Source organism: Mustela erminea, chromosome 9, assembly GCF_009829155.1.
Source record: "Mustela erminea isolate mMusErm1 chromosome 9, mMusErm1.Pri, whole genome shotgun sequence".
NCBI classification, from domain to species: domain Eukaryota; kingdom Metazoa; phylum Chordata; class Mammalia; order Carnivora; family Mustelidae; genus Mustela; species Mustela erminea.
Genome location: NC_045622.1, coordinates 107559662 through 107575358, shown reverse-complemented (window position 1 = coordinate 107575358; position 15697 = coordinate 107559662). Strand labels below are relative to the sequence as shown.

The window sequence follows — 15697 nt, the reverse complement described above, 5'->3', positions numbered from 1 at the left end:
GGAAAATACGTAAGAGTGAAATTACTGGTCATAGGGTGGATGTGTATTTAACAAGTGCCAAACAGTTCCCCAAAGTGGTTGTACCACTTTATGTTCTCAGCAGCAAGCATTCAAGTTGCTTCACATCCTCTTCCTCATTTGATGTTTTAGTCTTTTTTACTCTAGTATATCCGAAGTGGTATCTTATTGTAGTTTGAGTTTGCAATTCCTTGATGACTCTCGATGAATATTCTTTTGTGTGTTTATTGACCATTTGTGTGTGTGTGTGTGTATCTCCTTTTATGAAGTTTCAACTCTTTTGCCCATGTTTACTGTTTCTCTTTTTAACACTGATTTGTCAGAGTTCTTTATGTATTCTGGATAGAAGGACCTTCATGGGTATATGTGTTGCAAATTTTTTTTTCCTGAGGACTATCTAGTTATTTCACTAACAAGTCCTAGAAAGAACTTATTGAAAACATGTAGGAAAGGCAATATATTTGGAGACAATGGATACAAAGTTTTCAAAACTGATGAAAAACATCCATCCACACATCTGGAAAACATAATTTATCCCAAGGAAGTTAAGGAGAAAGAAATCTATGCCCAGTTGGATTCTACTGGAATTATAGAATATCAGGGACAAAAAGGAGATCTTAAAATCAGCCAAAAAGAAAGGACAGGTTTGTAGTCAAGAAATAAGAGTTAGAACAACAGCAACCTTCTCAACACAACAAAAGAAGCCACAAGACAATCTGTAAAGTATTGAGCCAAAACAACCAAGTTAGAATTGTGTGGTTATCAAAATTATCTTTCAAGAATGAGGGTAGAATGAACCCATTGCAGATAATCAAAAATTAAGAGTTCAATAGCAGGAAACATGTTCAAGGAAATTTAAAGTTCGTGTGTCAAGAAGAGAGAAAATTATCCTGGAAGGATGGTTTGAACTGTGAGAAGGAATGATCAGCTATAAAAGCACAGACATGTAATTAAAAGCATATAAACACAGCTGCTTAGAGCAATAACAATAGTGTCTAATCAATGTAAATAAAACAAAAAGTGAAACTAAGATATTCAACCACGATTCTGTATTGATCAAGAGGGGTAAGGTAAAAACCAAGGATTTTTTTAAGGTCTTTTCTACTGTAGGGAACTGAACGAGGCAGCTGAGATATTGTTTTGTATTAACTCTTTAGGAAAGATCAATACATGTGTTCAGTATGATCATCTCAATAGATGTAGCAAAAGCATTTGACAAAATCCAATAATCATGATAAAATCTCTCAGCAAAGTAGCAATAGAAAGGAATTTCCTCAACCTGATTAAAGGCACCTATAAAAAACCTGCAACAGGGCGCCTGGGTGGCTCAGTGGGTTAAGCTTCTGCCTTCCGTTCAGGTCATGATCTCAGGGTCCTGGGATCAAGCCCTTCATTGGGCTCTCCATTCAGCAGGGAGCCTGCTTCCTCCCCTCTCCTCTGCCTGCCTCTCTGCCTACTTGTGATCTCTCTCTCTCTCAAATAAATAAATTGACAAACAAACAAAATCTTTAAAAAAAAAAAAAAACGTGCAGCACTGCAGCAAACATTTTACTTAATAAGGAAAGAGAATGCTTTCATCTTAAGATCTGGGAAAAGCAAAGATGTCCACTGTCACCACTTTCATTCAGACTTGTACTGGAGGTTCTAAGCTAGAGCAAGAAAACAAGAAAAGAAGGAAGGGAGGAAGGAAGAGATTTAAAGGCACCTGGATTAGAAAGGAAAAAGCAAAACTGACTTTATTTGCAGACAACATGATCATCTATTTAGAAAGTCCTAAGGAATTTACAACAAAGTTACAAGAACAAAATATGACTTTATTAAGGTTGTGGGATGCAATATTCTAAAATAAATTATATTTTGGGGCACCCGGGTGGACAGTCAGTTGAACAGCTGACTCTTGGTTTTAGTTCAGGTTGGTCCAAAGGTCATGAGATTGACCCCATGCTCAGAGTGGAGTCTGCTTAAGACTCTCTCTTCCTCAACCACCCACCCTTGCACACATGCGTGCTCTCACTCTCTATCAAGCCAATCAATTTTAAATAAATAAATAATATGTCTATATACTGGCAACAATTGAAAATTAAAAATTTAAAAACATTACAAATACCATAAAATTCTGAATACTTAGAGATACATTTGACAAAAAATGTACAAGACTTGTACACTGAGATCTACAAGATACTACATAAAAATTTAAGGAAAACCTAGGGGTGCCTGGGTGGCTCAGTTGGTTGGGCATCTGCCTTCACCTTAGGTCATGGTCCCAGGGTCCTGGGATCGAGCCCCATGTCAGGCTCTCTGCTCAGTGGGGAGCCAGCTTCTCCCTCTTCCTCTGCCTGCTACACCCCCTGCTGTGCTCTTTCTCTCTCTCTCTGTGTCAAATAAATAAAATCTTAAAAAAGAAAAGAAAGCATAGCAAGTGTAGATCATAACCATGATCATGGACTGAGAGACATGATATTAACATGTTGATGCTCCCCAAATTGATCTATAGATTTGGCGCTGTCTTATGAAAATTAACAGGCTGATTCTAATATTTCTAAGGAGATGGAAATACAGTTGGAAAATCCCTTCCACAGATAGCAGTGAATCAAAGTCAACATTATAACACACTGTGACCAAGTTAGTTTTATTCCAAGAATACAGGATGGTTTACTATTAGGAAATCTACATCATACTCTACATTAATGGATAAAGTACAAAAATCATCTGATCTTCTCTGTAGATGTGGGAAAAGCAATCAATACCCATTTGCCATATACTTTCTTAGTAAACTAGAACTAGGAATGAGCCGGCTTAACCTGATAATGGATATGTACCCCCAGTTATATATACCTAAGCACAAGTACTGAAAAAACATTTTCTATTTTCAATAACCACATTATTGGTAGCAGTTGGCGTTGTTAATTCTGAGAGTGTTTTTTGTATAGTGTGAAACACATCAAATGCGTATTTGGTTGGCGTCTTGAGAACAGAGGTGGTTTTGTTTTGTTTTGTTTTTTGCTGTGGTAAAATGTGCAGCATATAAAATTTGTCATTTTAACCATTTTAAGTGTATAGTTCCCGTGCATTAAGTATACTGACATTAGGGCGCCTGGGTGGCTTAGTCGTTGGGCGTCTGCTTTCGGCTCAGGTCATGATCCCAGGGTCCCGGGATGGAGCCCCGCATCGGGCTCCCAGCTCAGCACACACCCTGCTTCTCCCTCTGGCTGCCACTCCCCTTGCTTATGTCCTCTCTCTCTCTGACCAATTAAAAAAAAATCTTTAAAAGTCATTCAACCATATATGTAAAAGTTTTATTCTATTTCATTGATCTTTATGTCTGTACCACATTGGTTTGATTAGTCGTCTCTTAGAGTAAGTTTTGAAATCAAATCCTCCAACTTTGTTCTTTTTCCAGATTATTTTGGCTATTTGGGGTCCTTTGAGACTGCATATGAACTTAAGGATGGATTTTTCTATTTCTGGAAAAAAGAGAATTGAGGCTTTTTTTTAACACAGGATAAATACATAAGATGATTGAGGTTAAGTTAAAACCCTGTAGTCCTGGGGCAGCTGGTGGCTCAGTGGGTTAAGCCTCTGCCTTTGGCTCAGGTCATGATCTCAGAGTCCTGGGATTGAGCCCTGCATTGGGCTCTCTGCTCAGCAGGGAGCCTGCCTCCTCCTCTCTCTCTCTCTCTCTGCCTGCCTCTCTGCCTACTTGTGATCTCTCTCTCTCTGTGTCAAATAAATAAATAAAATCTTTAGAAAAGAAGAAGAAGAAGAAGAAAACCCTGTAGTCCTAAATTTGAAAGGGAGATACCAATGTGAACTCCTGATGCATTTCATATTTTATATATAGCCTAACTATTTATTGAAAAGAGGTACAATGACTCACCCAGTATCAATACTTATTGATACTAGCACTCAGACTGTGGTCTTTTTTTTTTTTTCAAGATTTTATTTATTTATTTGACAGAGAGAGAGATCACAAGTAGGCAGAGAGGCAGAGACGGCGGGGAGCAGACTCCCTGCAGAGCAGAGAGCCCAATGCAGGGCTCCATCCCAGGACCCTGAGACCATGACCAGAGCCAAAGGCAGAGGCTTAACCCACTGAGCCACCCAGGTGCCCCCAGACTGTGGTCTTTAAATACCGTTTCCCACTAAGAAGAACCAGACTCCTTGGAAAGCTTTCCAATTCCAGATCTTAGACACTAGAATTGTGGAGTTGTGTCAAAAGGCCTGAACAACAAAGTTGAAAAGGTTTCCACTGGTCGGAGTTGGAACAGTTTGAACTTCAATAACAAGAGATCAAATATTAATAGATCAAAGCCCATCAAATGTATTTAAATCTATGCATTCATTACTTTTTTAAAAAATGCCTATTGATCAGGGCACTTGGGTGGCTCAGTCGGTTAAGCATCTGCCCTCGGCTCAGGTCATGGCCAGGGTCCTGGGATCAAGCCCCGAGCAGCAACTTGGGCTCCTTGCTCAGTGGGGAGCCTGCTTCTCCCTTTCCCTCTGCCAGCCATTCCTCCTGCTTGTGCTCTCTCTATGTCAAACAGATAAATTCCTTTTTTTTTAAAAGAAATTAAAAATGCCCATTGGTTAATTTTGGAGGATATTAGAGAACCAAGGCATTATTTAGAAAACTGATAAAGCGAAATTCTATAGTCCAGTAAATCACTTTTGGGTATATACCCAAATAAATCTTGGGTACATGTACAAGAGGACACACACACAGGAATGTTCTTAATCACATTGTTTATAATAGCAAGAACAAAACAAAAACAAAAAACAACCGAGAAACCCAGTGACCACCTTCAGGCCGAATAAATAAACAAACCGTGGTATATTTACACAACAGAATAGTGTACAATAGTAAAAAGTGAATGAACTATGGAACAGATGAATCTTAGTAATATATTGCGTAATAAAAGCAAGTAACAGGGGTGCCTGGGTGGCTCAGTGGGTTAAAGCTTCTGCCTTTGACTCAGGTCATGATCTCAGGGTCCTGGAATCGAGCCCCGCATCGGGCTCTCTGCTCAGCAGGGAGCCTGCTTCCTCCTGTCTCTCTGCCTGCCTCTCTGCCTACTTGTGATCTCCGTCTGTCAAATAAAAAAATAAAATCTTTTAAAAAAATAAAAATAAAAGCAAGTAATAAAGAAAAGTAATAGGATACTCTCTTCATAGAAGTTCAGAACTCATTAAAACCAAACAGCATGTTGTGTAGGCATGTATATGTGAGTACACTTTTTTTTTTCTTTTAAAACATGTCAAGGGAATGACACAGAATACTGGGTGATGGTGCATGGCCAGCAGTGTAGGGAGGGATGAACAGGGGAGGAGCACGTGGGTGGACACACTACATAGCCCCTTCAGTTTTACAATGGGCACACTGCGATTCAATGTGTTAAGTTATACATATGTGAATTTTATTTATTTATTTTTAAAGATTTTATTTATTTATTTGACAGACAGATCACAAGTAGGCAGAGAGGGAGACAGAGAGAGAAGAGGAAACAGGCTCCCCGCTGAGCAGAGAGCCCGATGCTGGGCTCGATTCCAGGACCCTGAGATCATGACCTGAGTCGAAGGCAGAGGCTTTAACCCACTGAGCCACCCAGGCGCTCCTTCTATTTATTTTTGTTTAAAGATTTTATTTATTTATTTGAGAGAGAGAGAGAGAGAAAGCGAGAGAAGGAACACAAGCAGGAGGAGTGGGTGAGGAAGTAGCAGGCTTTCCACTGAGCAGGGGGTCCCATGCGGGACACTATCTGAGGACACTGGGATCATGACCCCAGACTAAGGCAGACACTTAACGGCTGAGCCACCTGGTCGCCCCAAATACATGTGAATTTTAAAAAGAGGATCATGCAAGAATCAATAATTGTGTGTCATTAACCAAAGATTGTAATGAATCCATTCTGTCAACCTGAAGTCGGCCTCCTCAAAAAAAAAAAAAAAAGTGAGTTGACTCTTCAAATCCGGGCCAGCCAAAGGAGAAACCGAAATGAGCGGGAGGGGTGGTTAACTGTTTTCACTTTTCTCTTCCTGTTTTTTCAGAGCCTGGGAAAGCAAGTCAGAATTTCCAATCTTTTCCAATTCCCACATGATTCCCTAATTTAGAACGAATTTGGTCTTTCTCCATTTGGGGAAGAATCTGCTGCCCTGCTGCCCGCCGTGGGGCATCTGTCTTCCTTTGGCGATGAGCAAAAAGGCCGGAGTGGGGTTACTCCAGCCTCCTCCCTCACCCCGCTTAAGGGCTAGGAGACAGGAGACGATACCCCCGCCGAGAGGTCACTTGATGGGTAATTAGTGGAAATGCTCTGGCCACCGACTGGAATCCAGCAGTAGGCCCTTGGGGAGATGGGCCAGGGAGACGGGGAAATGACCCCGCTGCTTTAGGCGGCCCCAGGGGTCCGGGACCTTCTAAGACACAGACATCTGGCCGCAGAGAGGCTCTGGAGATTTCCGCCTGCCCATCCATCGCTCCCCAGGACCCGCAGTAGGGATGAACTGTAAACGCATTTGCGTTTACAAATCTTAAACCCACGAGCGCCCGGGCCCCCCTAGCTAGCGGGAGCGGACGCGGCCCGGCCTCAGTCGCCCTGGCGTGCAGCAGGCTCCGCTGTGCCCACGGTCCGAGCACAAGCACTGCCGGTGGAGAGGTCCGGTCGTCCCCTTTGCCCCGCTGCTTTAGATTGGGGTGGATGGCTAATTTAAAAAAAATGCTCTGCCGCGACGACCACCAAGAAGCACCTTCAGCGATTAGGAAACCGTGTGGAGTTCAGCCACCTGGCCTTTGCGGGCGAAGCAGGCCCGGGCCTTTCCCTGCGCAGGGCAGACGGCCGCAGCCAGCAGCCTGGCTGGGCTCCAGACCGGGCCTGGGTGACATCACCAAACTCCTCCGATCCGCGGGAGGGGGCCCCGAAATCCCCTAAAAACATTGTGAGTAATCGCCGGGCCCGCCCTCCAGGCGGGGCCCAGACCAAGGGAGGGAGCCCAGCAGCCCCGCCAGCCCCAGAAGCGGCGCCGCGACGAGCAGCTTCTTAGTCCCCAGAGCGGCGAGCGCCTGTTCCCAGCCTCCGGCGGCGGCGGCGCGCGCGGCCTCTAGTCCTCGGCGGGGCGCGCACTTGGCCCCGCGCTGGGGTTGGTGTTGACTGCGGCGGCGGCAGCGGCGGCGGCGGCGGCGACAGCGCAGCGCGCAGGCGCGGCCGAATTCCCGGCAGTGACGCGGCGTCGGGCGCGCGCGGCGCATTTCCGCCTCTGGCGAATGGCTTCGCTCTAGCGCGCGCTGCGGGCCCAGCTGCGACCCCGGCCCCGCCCCCGGGACCCCGGCCATGGACGGTGAGGGCCCCCTCTGAGCCCGCGGGGTGGCCGCGTCGGGGCCGCGGGGACAGCGACGGGAGCCCCCGTGCCGCCTTCCGCCCCTTCCTGCGCCGACGGGCGCTGCGCAGGGAGCGGCCGGCCGGATGGTGGCGCGGGGCGGGGCGGGCTTTAAAGGGTCTGACTCAGTTTCCCCTTTGGGTGGCGGGGTCTTGACTCAGTATCCTCGGGGGGGGGGGCGGTGAGCTTTGACTCAGTTTCACCCCGGGGCCATGGGGGCTGTTCTGACTTAGTTTCCTTGTTAGGGGAGAATGTATCTGACTCAGTTTCCTCCCAGGATGAGGGGTGGGGAGTGCCCTCCCTTAGTTTTCCTTGTGGAAGTAGAGCAGGTCCTGACTCCGTTTCCCTCCATAAGGAGAGGGCACTGTACCCAGTTTTCCCACAGGAAACAGGTGTTTCTGCCTTCTATGCCCCTTCTTAGTTCCACTGCAGACTCTAGGGAGCAGGCCCTGACTCAGTGCCCTTCGGAGGGAGGGAGCCTGGCTCCTCGTCCTCTCCGAGGGGCGGCAGGCCCTGCCTGGTAAGGTTGGGAAGTGGGCTTGCGCTGACCCCTGTCTCCCTCCCCTTTCAGACCTGTTTCCCCTCATCTTCCCGTCTGGTAAGTGGACCATCCTTTCTCAGTGACTGGGGAGGAGCCCCCCCAGGGTTTGGGGCAGGGAGGGCAGCGGCCTGAACGGGCTGGTCCGGGTTTCGCCTGCAGAGCCTGCGCAGGCCTCTGGCCCCTATGTGGAGATCATCGAGCAGCCCAAGCAGCGGGGAATGCGCTTCCGCTACAAGTGCGAGGGCCGCTCAGCGGGCAGTATCCCAGGCGAGAGGAGCACGGATACCACCAAGACCCATCCCACCATCAAGGTCAGCATGGCTGTTAGTGGTGGGGTGGGGGGCCCAGAGTGGGTTTGCAGAACTGTGGAAGGCCAGCGGGCTCGCCTCCAGGCCCGGGTGCAGTCAGTGTCTGGGAGTTGGGACTGGAATTCCTGAGTGTCTAGATGTTCTCTGTACTTTGAACAGATCAATGGCTACACGGGGCCGGGCACAGTTCGCATCTCTCTGGTCACCAAAGACCCCCCTCACCGGCCTCACCCCCATGAGCTTGTGGGGAAAGACTGCCGGGATGGCTTCTATGAGGCTGAGCTCTGCCCAGACCGCTGCATCCACAGGTGAGCTCCTGACCAGCAGGGTATGGGGGTGAGGTAGGGGGACAGGAGGCAGGGCGGCTGTGCAGCTGTTACAGTGGGACTCATCCTGATCACAGGGCAGAATTCCTCACTCCTAGTTCTGCAAGCAAACTCTCTTTGCCTTGGATTATCTGTTTGTGCATCTCCACTGTCAAGTAGATATGAGCTCCATGGGATGGGGATGGATCTCTAATCACCTCTGAATCACCCAGAGCAACTTCACTTATGGAAATAAAAACAGTTTTAGGTTAGAGGAACAGCCGACTGGTGGAGGGAAGGCCGGGGAGCCGGCAAGTCAGGAAATGCCTTTCAGTTAAGGCTTGAGTAGTGAGAAAGAGCGGAGAAGCATGGAAAAAACAGTCCAAGCAGAGTGAACAAATGCACAGGCCTTGAAGTGGAGGGTGAGTTTAGTGTGTTTGGAGAACAGAAAAAAGCCACTGCGGCTGAGGGTAGGGGACCAGCAGGGGCTGTGGCTAGGGCCAGGACGCAGGGCACAAGTGCTTGTCAGCCAAGGTAGGGAGTGGGTTTTTTCGCTGCACAAGAGGAAGCCATTCGAGGGGGTGAAGCGGAGTGGTGATCTGGAGAATGGGTGGAGGAGGGAGGGGCAGGCTGGGCAGAGCCAGTGGGTCTCATTCCTGGGGGGGACTCAGCTTCCAGAACCTGGGGATCCAGTGTGTAAAGAAGCGGGACCTGGAGCAGGCCATCAGTCAACGCATCCAGACCAATAACAATCCCTTCCAAGGTGAGGGAGCAAAGGCGGGGCCTGGCGGAAGCACCCCCACCCTCTGTCCCCCTTCCGAAGCCACCTTCCTTGTGTCTCTCCCTCATTGGCCAAGACTCCTAGTACAGCTGGAATTTTGCTGCCTATTCAATACACAGTTCCATTTTAGTGTTGGGGAAAGTGGGAGCCAGTGAGGCGACATGACATCCAGGGTCACAGATGAGTCATAGAGGTCAGTGATGGGTCTAGATCCTTCTCTCTCTCCTCCTTTAGGACTCCCATTGTCTGACACACCCTTGAGCAATCCTCCCAGCCCTGAGCTCCCTGCCCTGCCCCCCCATTCCCAGCCATGCCTCCCGATCTCCTGACCATGTGTTTTTGTGGCAGTTCCCATAGAAGAACAGCGTGGGGACTATGACCTGAACGCAGTGCGGCTCTGCTTCCAGGTGACAGTGCGGGACCCGGCAGGCAGGCCCCTCCGCTTGTCACCTGTCCTCTCTCATCCCATTTTTGACAACCGTAAGTGGCCAAGGAGCCATGGGAAGGGGGTAGGGACAAGCCTGGAAGGAGGAACAAGGTTGGCTGGGAATGGCCTGCAAGAGGAGCTGTGGCTTCGTTCAAGCATCTGGCACATTTGTCATCTCTTCTGTGTCCAGCTCTGTGCTGGCTGCGGGGACAAGGCGAAGAAGACCCCGAGCTGCCCTGAGGCATAGCTTCCAGGCCGGCCGGAGTCAGAGGGAGGACAGGCCCTTTGAATATGTGATGAGAGGCTGGCGTGGCCAGAACTGTACTAACGACTCCAGGAACTGAACTCCCAGGATGAAGATGATGGTGCAGAGTAGTAATTCAATGATGAAAGCTCACAGGAAGCTCACAGATGGACTGGGCCATTGTCGACCAATTGGAGTCTTTTAATTAAGTAACCGGCCAGGATGAATGAAAATAAAAGGGCTCTGGAGCCCTGAGGATAGGAAACCAGGATGAAGTAGAGGTCAGGAGGGAAGGGTTTGTTGCCAAGCAGACTGGGCCCTGAAGGTTGCTTGGGTGTGGTGGAAAGAGAGAAGGTGGGACCAGACTGTCTCCCCCACACTATAAGCCCCATGAGGTCAGGGATGTTTGGGTGTTGTGTGTTCTCCGTGCTTGGCATGGCGCCGGGTGCACAGGAGGTGCTAGTGCGTAAACAGTTGCCAGAAAAGTTGGGGGCGAGGAGCCACAGGACCTTGGCCTCAGAGGTGTGGTCAGCAAGCTGTGGGCAACCTTGACTTTGGGATGGACAGAGATGTTGTATCTCGTGGGGGCCAGCCTTGGAGACCTCTGATGGATGGTTCTGGGCTTCCTCCCTTACCCCACACCCTCAGGTGCCCCCAACACTGCTGAGCTCAAGATCTGCCGGGTGAACCGGAACTCCGGGAGCTGCCGCGGCGGGGATGAGATCTTCCTGCTGTGTGACAAGGTGCAGAAAGGTACGCACCAGGAAGAGGGCTGGACTCTGGACCAGCAGGTGAGGGGCAAGGCTGAGCAGAGATAGTGAGTGTCGGGAGACTGGCTTGCACCGCCCCCCAACCCCTCAGGGGCAGCAGAGTGATGTATCTCCTGGAACAAATCTCAGCCCCTGGGATGGGGGGCCGGCAGCTGTGTGAGCTGAGCACAGTGACCCACATTGCTGCCCCATCCCTTGCAGAGGACATTGAAGTGTATTTCACGGGACCAGGCTGGGAGGCCCGAGGCTCCTTTTCACAAGCTGACGTCCACCGACAAGTGGCCATTGTGTTCCGGACACCTCCCTACGCGGACCCCAGCCTGCAGGCCCCCGTGCGTGTCTCCATGCAGCTGCGGCGGCCTTCAGATCGGGAGCTCAGTGAGCCCATGGAGTTCCAGTACTTGCCAGACACAGGTACACAGCTGGGGAGGGAGGCAGCGGGGCCGTCGGACTCCTGCCAGCGAAAGCGAGGCCAGGGCTAGATGTCTGCCGCTGGGGGCGAGGGCCACACTCTGCAGGCGGAGCAGGGGTTCATGTGATAATCATACTCTCTCGTTTGCCTCGGTTAATAGTAAGGGCCCTGAGTCCTTACTACAGGTCTGGTCCTATTCCAAGCATATCGGCGAATTAATTACCTGATTTTAGAAGATTGCGTCTAACTTGCCCCAGGTCACATCGATGATCGCAGAGTTAGTATTAAACCCAGGCTCTCTGGCCCCAGGCTCGTGCTGCCACGCTGTGTGTCTCTTGCCACGACCACATCGTCATGATTTTGGTCCAGGCTTTCGGGCACCTGAACACATTAGGAACAGCTGGAATGATCTTCAGTCCAAAGCCCATCATCTAGCCTGAGAGTGTTTGCTGCCCTCGGAGCGGTCTAATAGAGTTTGGAAAGCGACCCCGGAAACGGCCATCGGTTCGTTCCGCTAATAATTACAAGCGCCTGCTCGTGTGCCAGGGCCCGTGCTGGGGACTGTGAATACAGAGATGACTAAGATGTGTTCCCTGCGCTCCGGGAGCTCAGTCACATGAGAAAGACAACCACACAGAACAGATTTTTAAGTGACAAAGTGACGTGTGAGACGGAGGGAGGTGTGTGCAGAGAGCTGGAGATGGCCGCAAGGAATGGGAGCATTTAAGGTGGAAAAGGACCCAGAAGTGCATTCTCCAGGCTGGCGGTCAGGCACCTGGAGGGGCAGGGGTGCTGGAGGGTGCCCACTGCGTTTGGGGACAGCCTCGTGGGAGCTGCCAGTGGGCAGTGAGCCGGGGCTGGCAAGGGGGCCTTGAGTGTCAGGCTCAAGGCATTCATCCAGGATTTCATCCTGAAGGCAGTGGGGAGCCACCAAAGGTTTAAGCAAGGAAGGGAAGCCAGTGGATCTGGACGCTCACTCTGGGAGGAGTGAGTAGAGGATCAGAGAGGGAGAGCCTCAAGGCAAGGAGGCCGTTGCAAGGAAGATGGCGCGGTGGTCCAGGAGATGTGCTGTGAGCCTTGAGCGAAGAGCCAAAGGCCCCTCCACCGCTGTCCTCCTCGGGACCCGTGCTCCAGCTCCTGCCTTGGCTTGGACCACTTGGCCCCAGGTCTTCGTAGGCTGGGCTCACACCAGTGCTTCCCTGGCCGCCTCCAGGCTCAACGCTCCAGCCTCACTTCCGGTTCTCTTACGTCACGCTGTGTCTCTTCCCCAGAGCTCCTGTCCCTTGTATGTAGTTGTGTCCCTGTCCCGCTGTTGCTAGGGTGTCAGCCTTCAGGGCAGCAGGCATCTCGTCTACTTGAGCCACATCCATGGTGGCTCGGATGGAGCGTGCGCGGTGGGTGCTTGGTGGGTGCTCGGTAGATGTGTGTCAAGTTCGTGGATGGTGGGGAGTGAGAGGAAGGAGGACGTTGAGGACGATTTCAAGGTTTCTAACTTTGGGGACAGGGCACATGGGTGGTGCAGGGACACTGGTGGAGGAGGAAGCGGGTTTGGGAGGTGAGATGACGAGGCTGGCTGTGGACGTGGCGTTGAGTTCTCTGGAGTTACCCACTTGCCGCAGTACTTAGAAGCAGTCCTGAAGGTTCCGGACGGAACTAGGCAGGCATCAGGGATAAGAGTATGGGTCTCTGTCGGTCTTCGGCAAGCCTGTCGTGCCTCAGCCGCCCCAGAGTGCAAAGATCGTGGCCAGGCCTAGATCCAGGCTGGGGGGAAGCTCGGACGTAGGCAACGCCGGTGAGAGAACAAGCTGGAGACAGGGTCCCACCGGGGCTTCTGCCCCCGCAGAGCGTGGCCCCTTTACCTGGAGGCGTCCGTGTGGCCTTTGGCGGGGGGGTCACAGTCACTAACAGAGGCCTTCTGAGAAAGTTCTGGGCTTCTCAGAGTTGTTGCTTATCACGATATCCTGCGGCTCTTCTCATTGGCAGGGAGGGTTTGGAGAAAGGGTCTTAGGGAAGGGCCATCATCTTCCTCCTGAAAGCTCTGAAAGCTCCGTTGAAAGCTCCGGGGATCCAGCTGAAAAGAGCAAGGCCCACTTCTCCACGTTACTTTTCTAGATGATCGTCACCGGATTGAGGAGAAGCGCAAAAGGACATACGAGACCTTCAAGAGCATCATGAAGAAAAGTCCCTTCAATGGTGAGGGGCAGAGGGGAGCATGAGAGGGAAGGGGGTGGGCTGGGGGAGTGAGACTAGGAAGGGGCTGGGAACTGACCAGCCTTCCTTGCCCCACAGGACCCACTGACCCCAGGCCTCCACCCCGGCGCATTGCGGTGCCTTCCCGAAGCACAACTTCCGTCCCCAAGCCAGGTGAGAATTTCCGGTTGCCCCATCGGAACTACAGGCTCAAATCCATTTGCCTGTGGTTTAGATACCTGGTTGGGAGGATAAGCAAGCAGTCCGCTTCACCTGCAGTGTCTGAAGCCTGCTCTCTGTTGGGCCCTTGTTTCTCAGGGCTTCAGGCTCTGATGTTACCTACATCAGAGCCATTAGGGGAGTGGCGAAGACGCGCATCCCCGGGCCTCCTTAAAGCCCTGCGCCATCCGAGGCTGCGGAAGCGTGGCCCAGGAACCAGCTAATGCACGAATGAGCGCTGCGGTCTGAGAACTGCTGTGTCAGCTCAACCCCGTATTGGATGCCTTGGGAGACAGTTGAAAAATGCAGTCTTTTCCCTCGGCTCTCTGTAGAATTAGGGACTCAAAATCTCCTCTAATGTAGCAGAATGTACGCTCTCATCTGTAGCTCACAAAAGAGTAAGAGGGTCCTGCTTCAGGCCACGACCCTGGATGCTCCTCGGGCTCCTGGTGTCTTGGGCCTTAGTTTTTAGCTGTCAAGTGAAGTTTTACCAGCTGATCCGACAGCATCCCTCCCTCTCAGAGGGTGGAAGAGCTCGGGGGGCTGGAGGAGGTGGGGATAGAACCACACAGGTCAGAAGGAGTGAAAGGAGCGAGTGAGGGTGCTGGCTGGGACCGTCTAGGGAGGGGCTGATCCTAAGCCCTACCGAAAGGGGCTGGGGCACAGACAGCGGGCTGGGTCTCTGAAGCTTTCTCTGAGCCCGGACTCTCTGTTTCTCTCTCCCAGCTCCCCAGCCCTATCCCTTTACGCCATCCCTCAGCACCATCAACTTCGAGGAGTTCTCCCCCATGGTCTTTCCTTCGGGGCAGATTCCAAACCAGACCCCTGCCTTGGCACCGGCCCCTGCCCCAATCCTGGCCCCGGTTCCAGCCCCGGCCCCAGCCCCGGCCCCAATCTTAGCCCCCCCGGGCCTCGCTCAGCCTGTGGCCCCCCCCGCCCCCAAGACCGCCCAGGCCGGGGAAGGGACGCTGTCGGAGGCCCTGCTGCAGCTGCAGTTTGACGCTGACGAAGACCTGGGGGCCCTGCTGGGCAGCAGCGCTGACCCCGCCGTGTTCACAGACCTGGCATGCGTCGACAACTCGGAGTTTCAGCAGCTGCTGAACCAAGGTGTATCTGCGGCCCCACACACAGCCGAGCCCATGCTGATGGAGTACCCTGAGGCAATAACTCGCCTGGTGACAGGGTCCCAGAGGCCCCCTGACCCAGCTCCTGCTCCCCTGGGGGCCTCTGGGCTCCCCAACGGCCTCCTCTCAGGGGATGAAGACTTCTCCTCCATCGCAGACATGGACTTCTCAGCCCTCCTGAGTCAGATCAGCTCCTAAGTGGGTGACACTTACCCCCGCCTGGAGCACAGGGTGCAGGAGATCGAAGCCCTCCCAAAGCAAGCACTTACGGATTCTGGGGGGTGTGCTCCAGCTGCCCCCAACTTCTTTGGGTAATGTCTTCCAGGGGTGGGGGGAGCGCATTTTATTCTTTTATTGGCAGTGTCTATCTCTCTCTCTTTTTGGAGGTGCTTAAGCAGAAGCATTAACTTCTCTGGAAAGGGGGGAGCAGGAGGAATCAAACTCTTCCCCAACCCTGATGTTCAGCTCCCTTCTCCTTATAGGGAATTCTGGGGTCGCCCACCCCAACCCTCCAGCTTCTAATACTCTCCTAGAGAGAGGGACAGGCTGGAGCTATGGCCTTTGAGGCCAAAAAGCCTTATCACCAAGTGTCTTCTTCCAATCATGGATTGATTCCCACCTTGTGCCAAAATAATGCCCTTTACCAGCCCCTCTGTGGTGTTGGCATTGTCCTTGAACTAACACCAGCGTTTGAGGGCCTGGCCTTCTGGCCCTGCAGAGGTCTCTGCCAGCTCTTCTCTTGCTCAACTGTGGCTGGAGGGAACTGGTGGGACAACACTGGCCCTTTCCAGGATCCAGGGAGGTTCAGTCTGAGACTTCTCTGTTTCCCCCTTTCTCAAGTGCCTTAATAGTAGGGCTAGTTGTTTGGAGAGTAGGGGTGAGGGCAGACTGGCAGCTCTCCAATCAAGAGGCTCAGTTTTTACTGAAGAATCAAAGCAGTTGGACTCTTGCTCTTTCTACTCTGAACTAATAAATTCATTGCCAAGCTGG

General features: G+C 51.6%; 1 protein-coding gene across 2 annotated transcripts; it reads left to right on the top strand.

The window, feature by feature from the left end:
* The first annotated feature begins 6955 nt into the window (after positions 1-6955).
* Positions 6956-15697, top strand: RELA (RELA proto-oncogene, NF-kB subunit). Of its 2 annotated transcripts, XM_032357325.1 has the most exons (11): positions 6958-7347; positions 7958-7984; positions 8087-8238; positions 8395-8543; positions 9212-9303; positions 9670-9801; positions 10641-10745; positions 10964-11176; positions 13287-13367; positions 13464-13538; positions 14310-15697. In XM_032357325.1, the coding sequence occupies exons 1-11, from the start codon at positions 7341-7343 to the stop codon at positions 14903-14905; spliced, it is 1629 nt and encodes a 542-aa protein (XP_032213216.1). In that variant the 5' UTR covers positions 6958-7340; the 3' UTR covers positions 14906-15697. The 2 variants fall into 2 exon arrangements, with proteins under 2 accessions (XP_032213217.1, XP_032213216.1); XM_032357326.1 differs by lacking the exons at positions 10641-10745; positions 10964-11176 and having other exon boundaries at positions 6956-7347.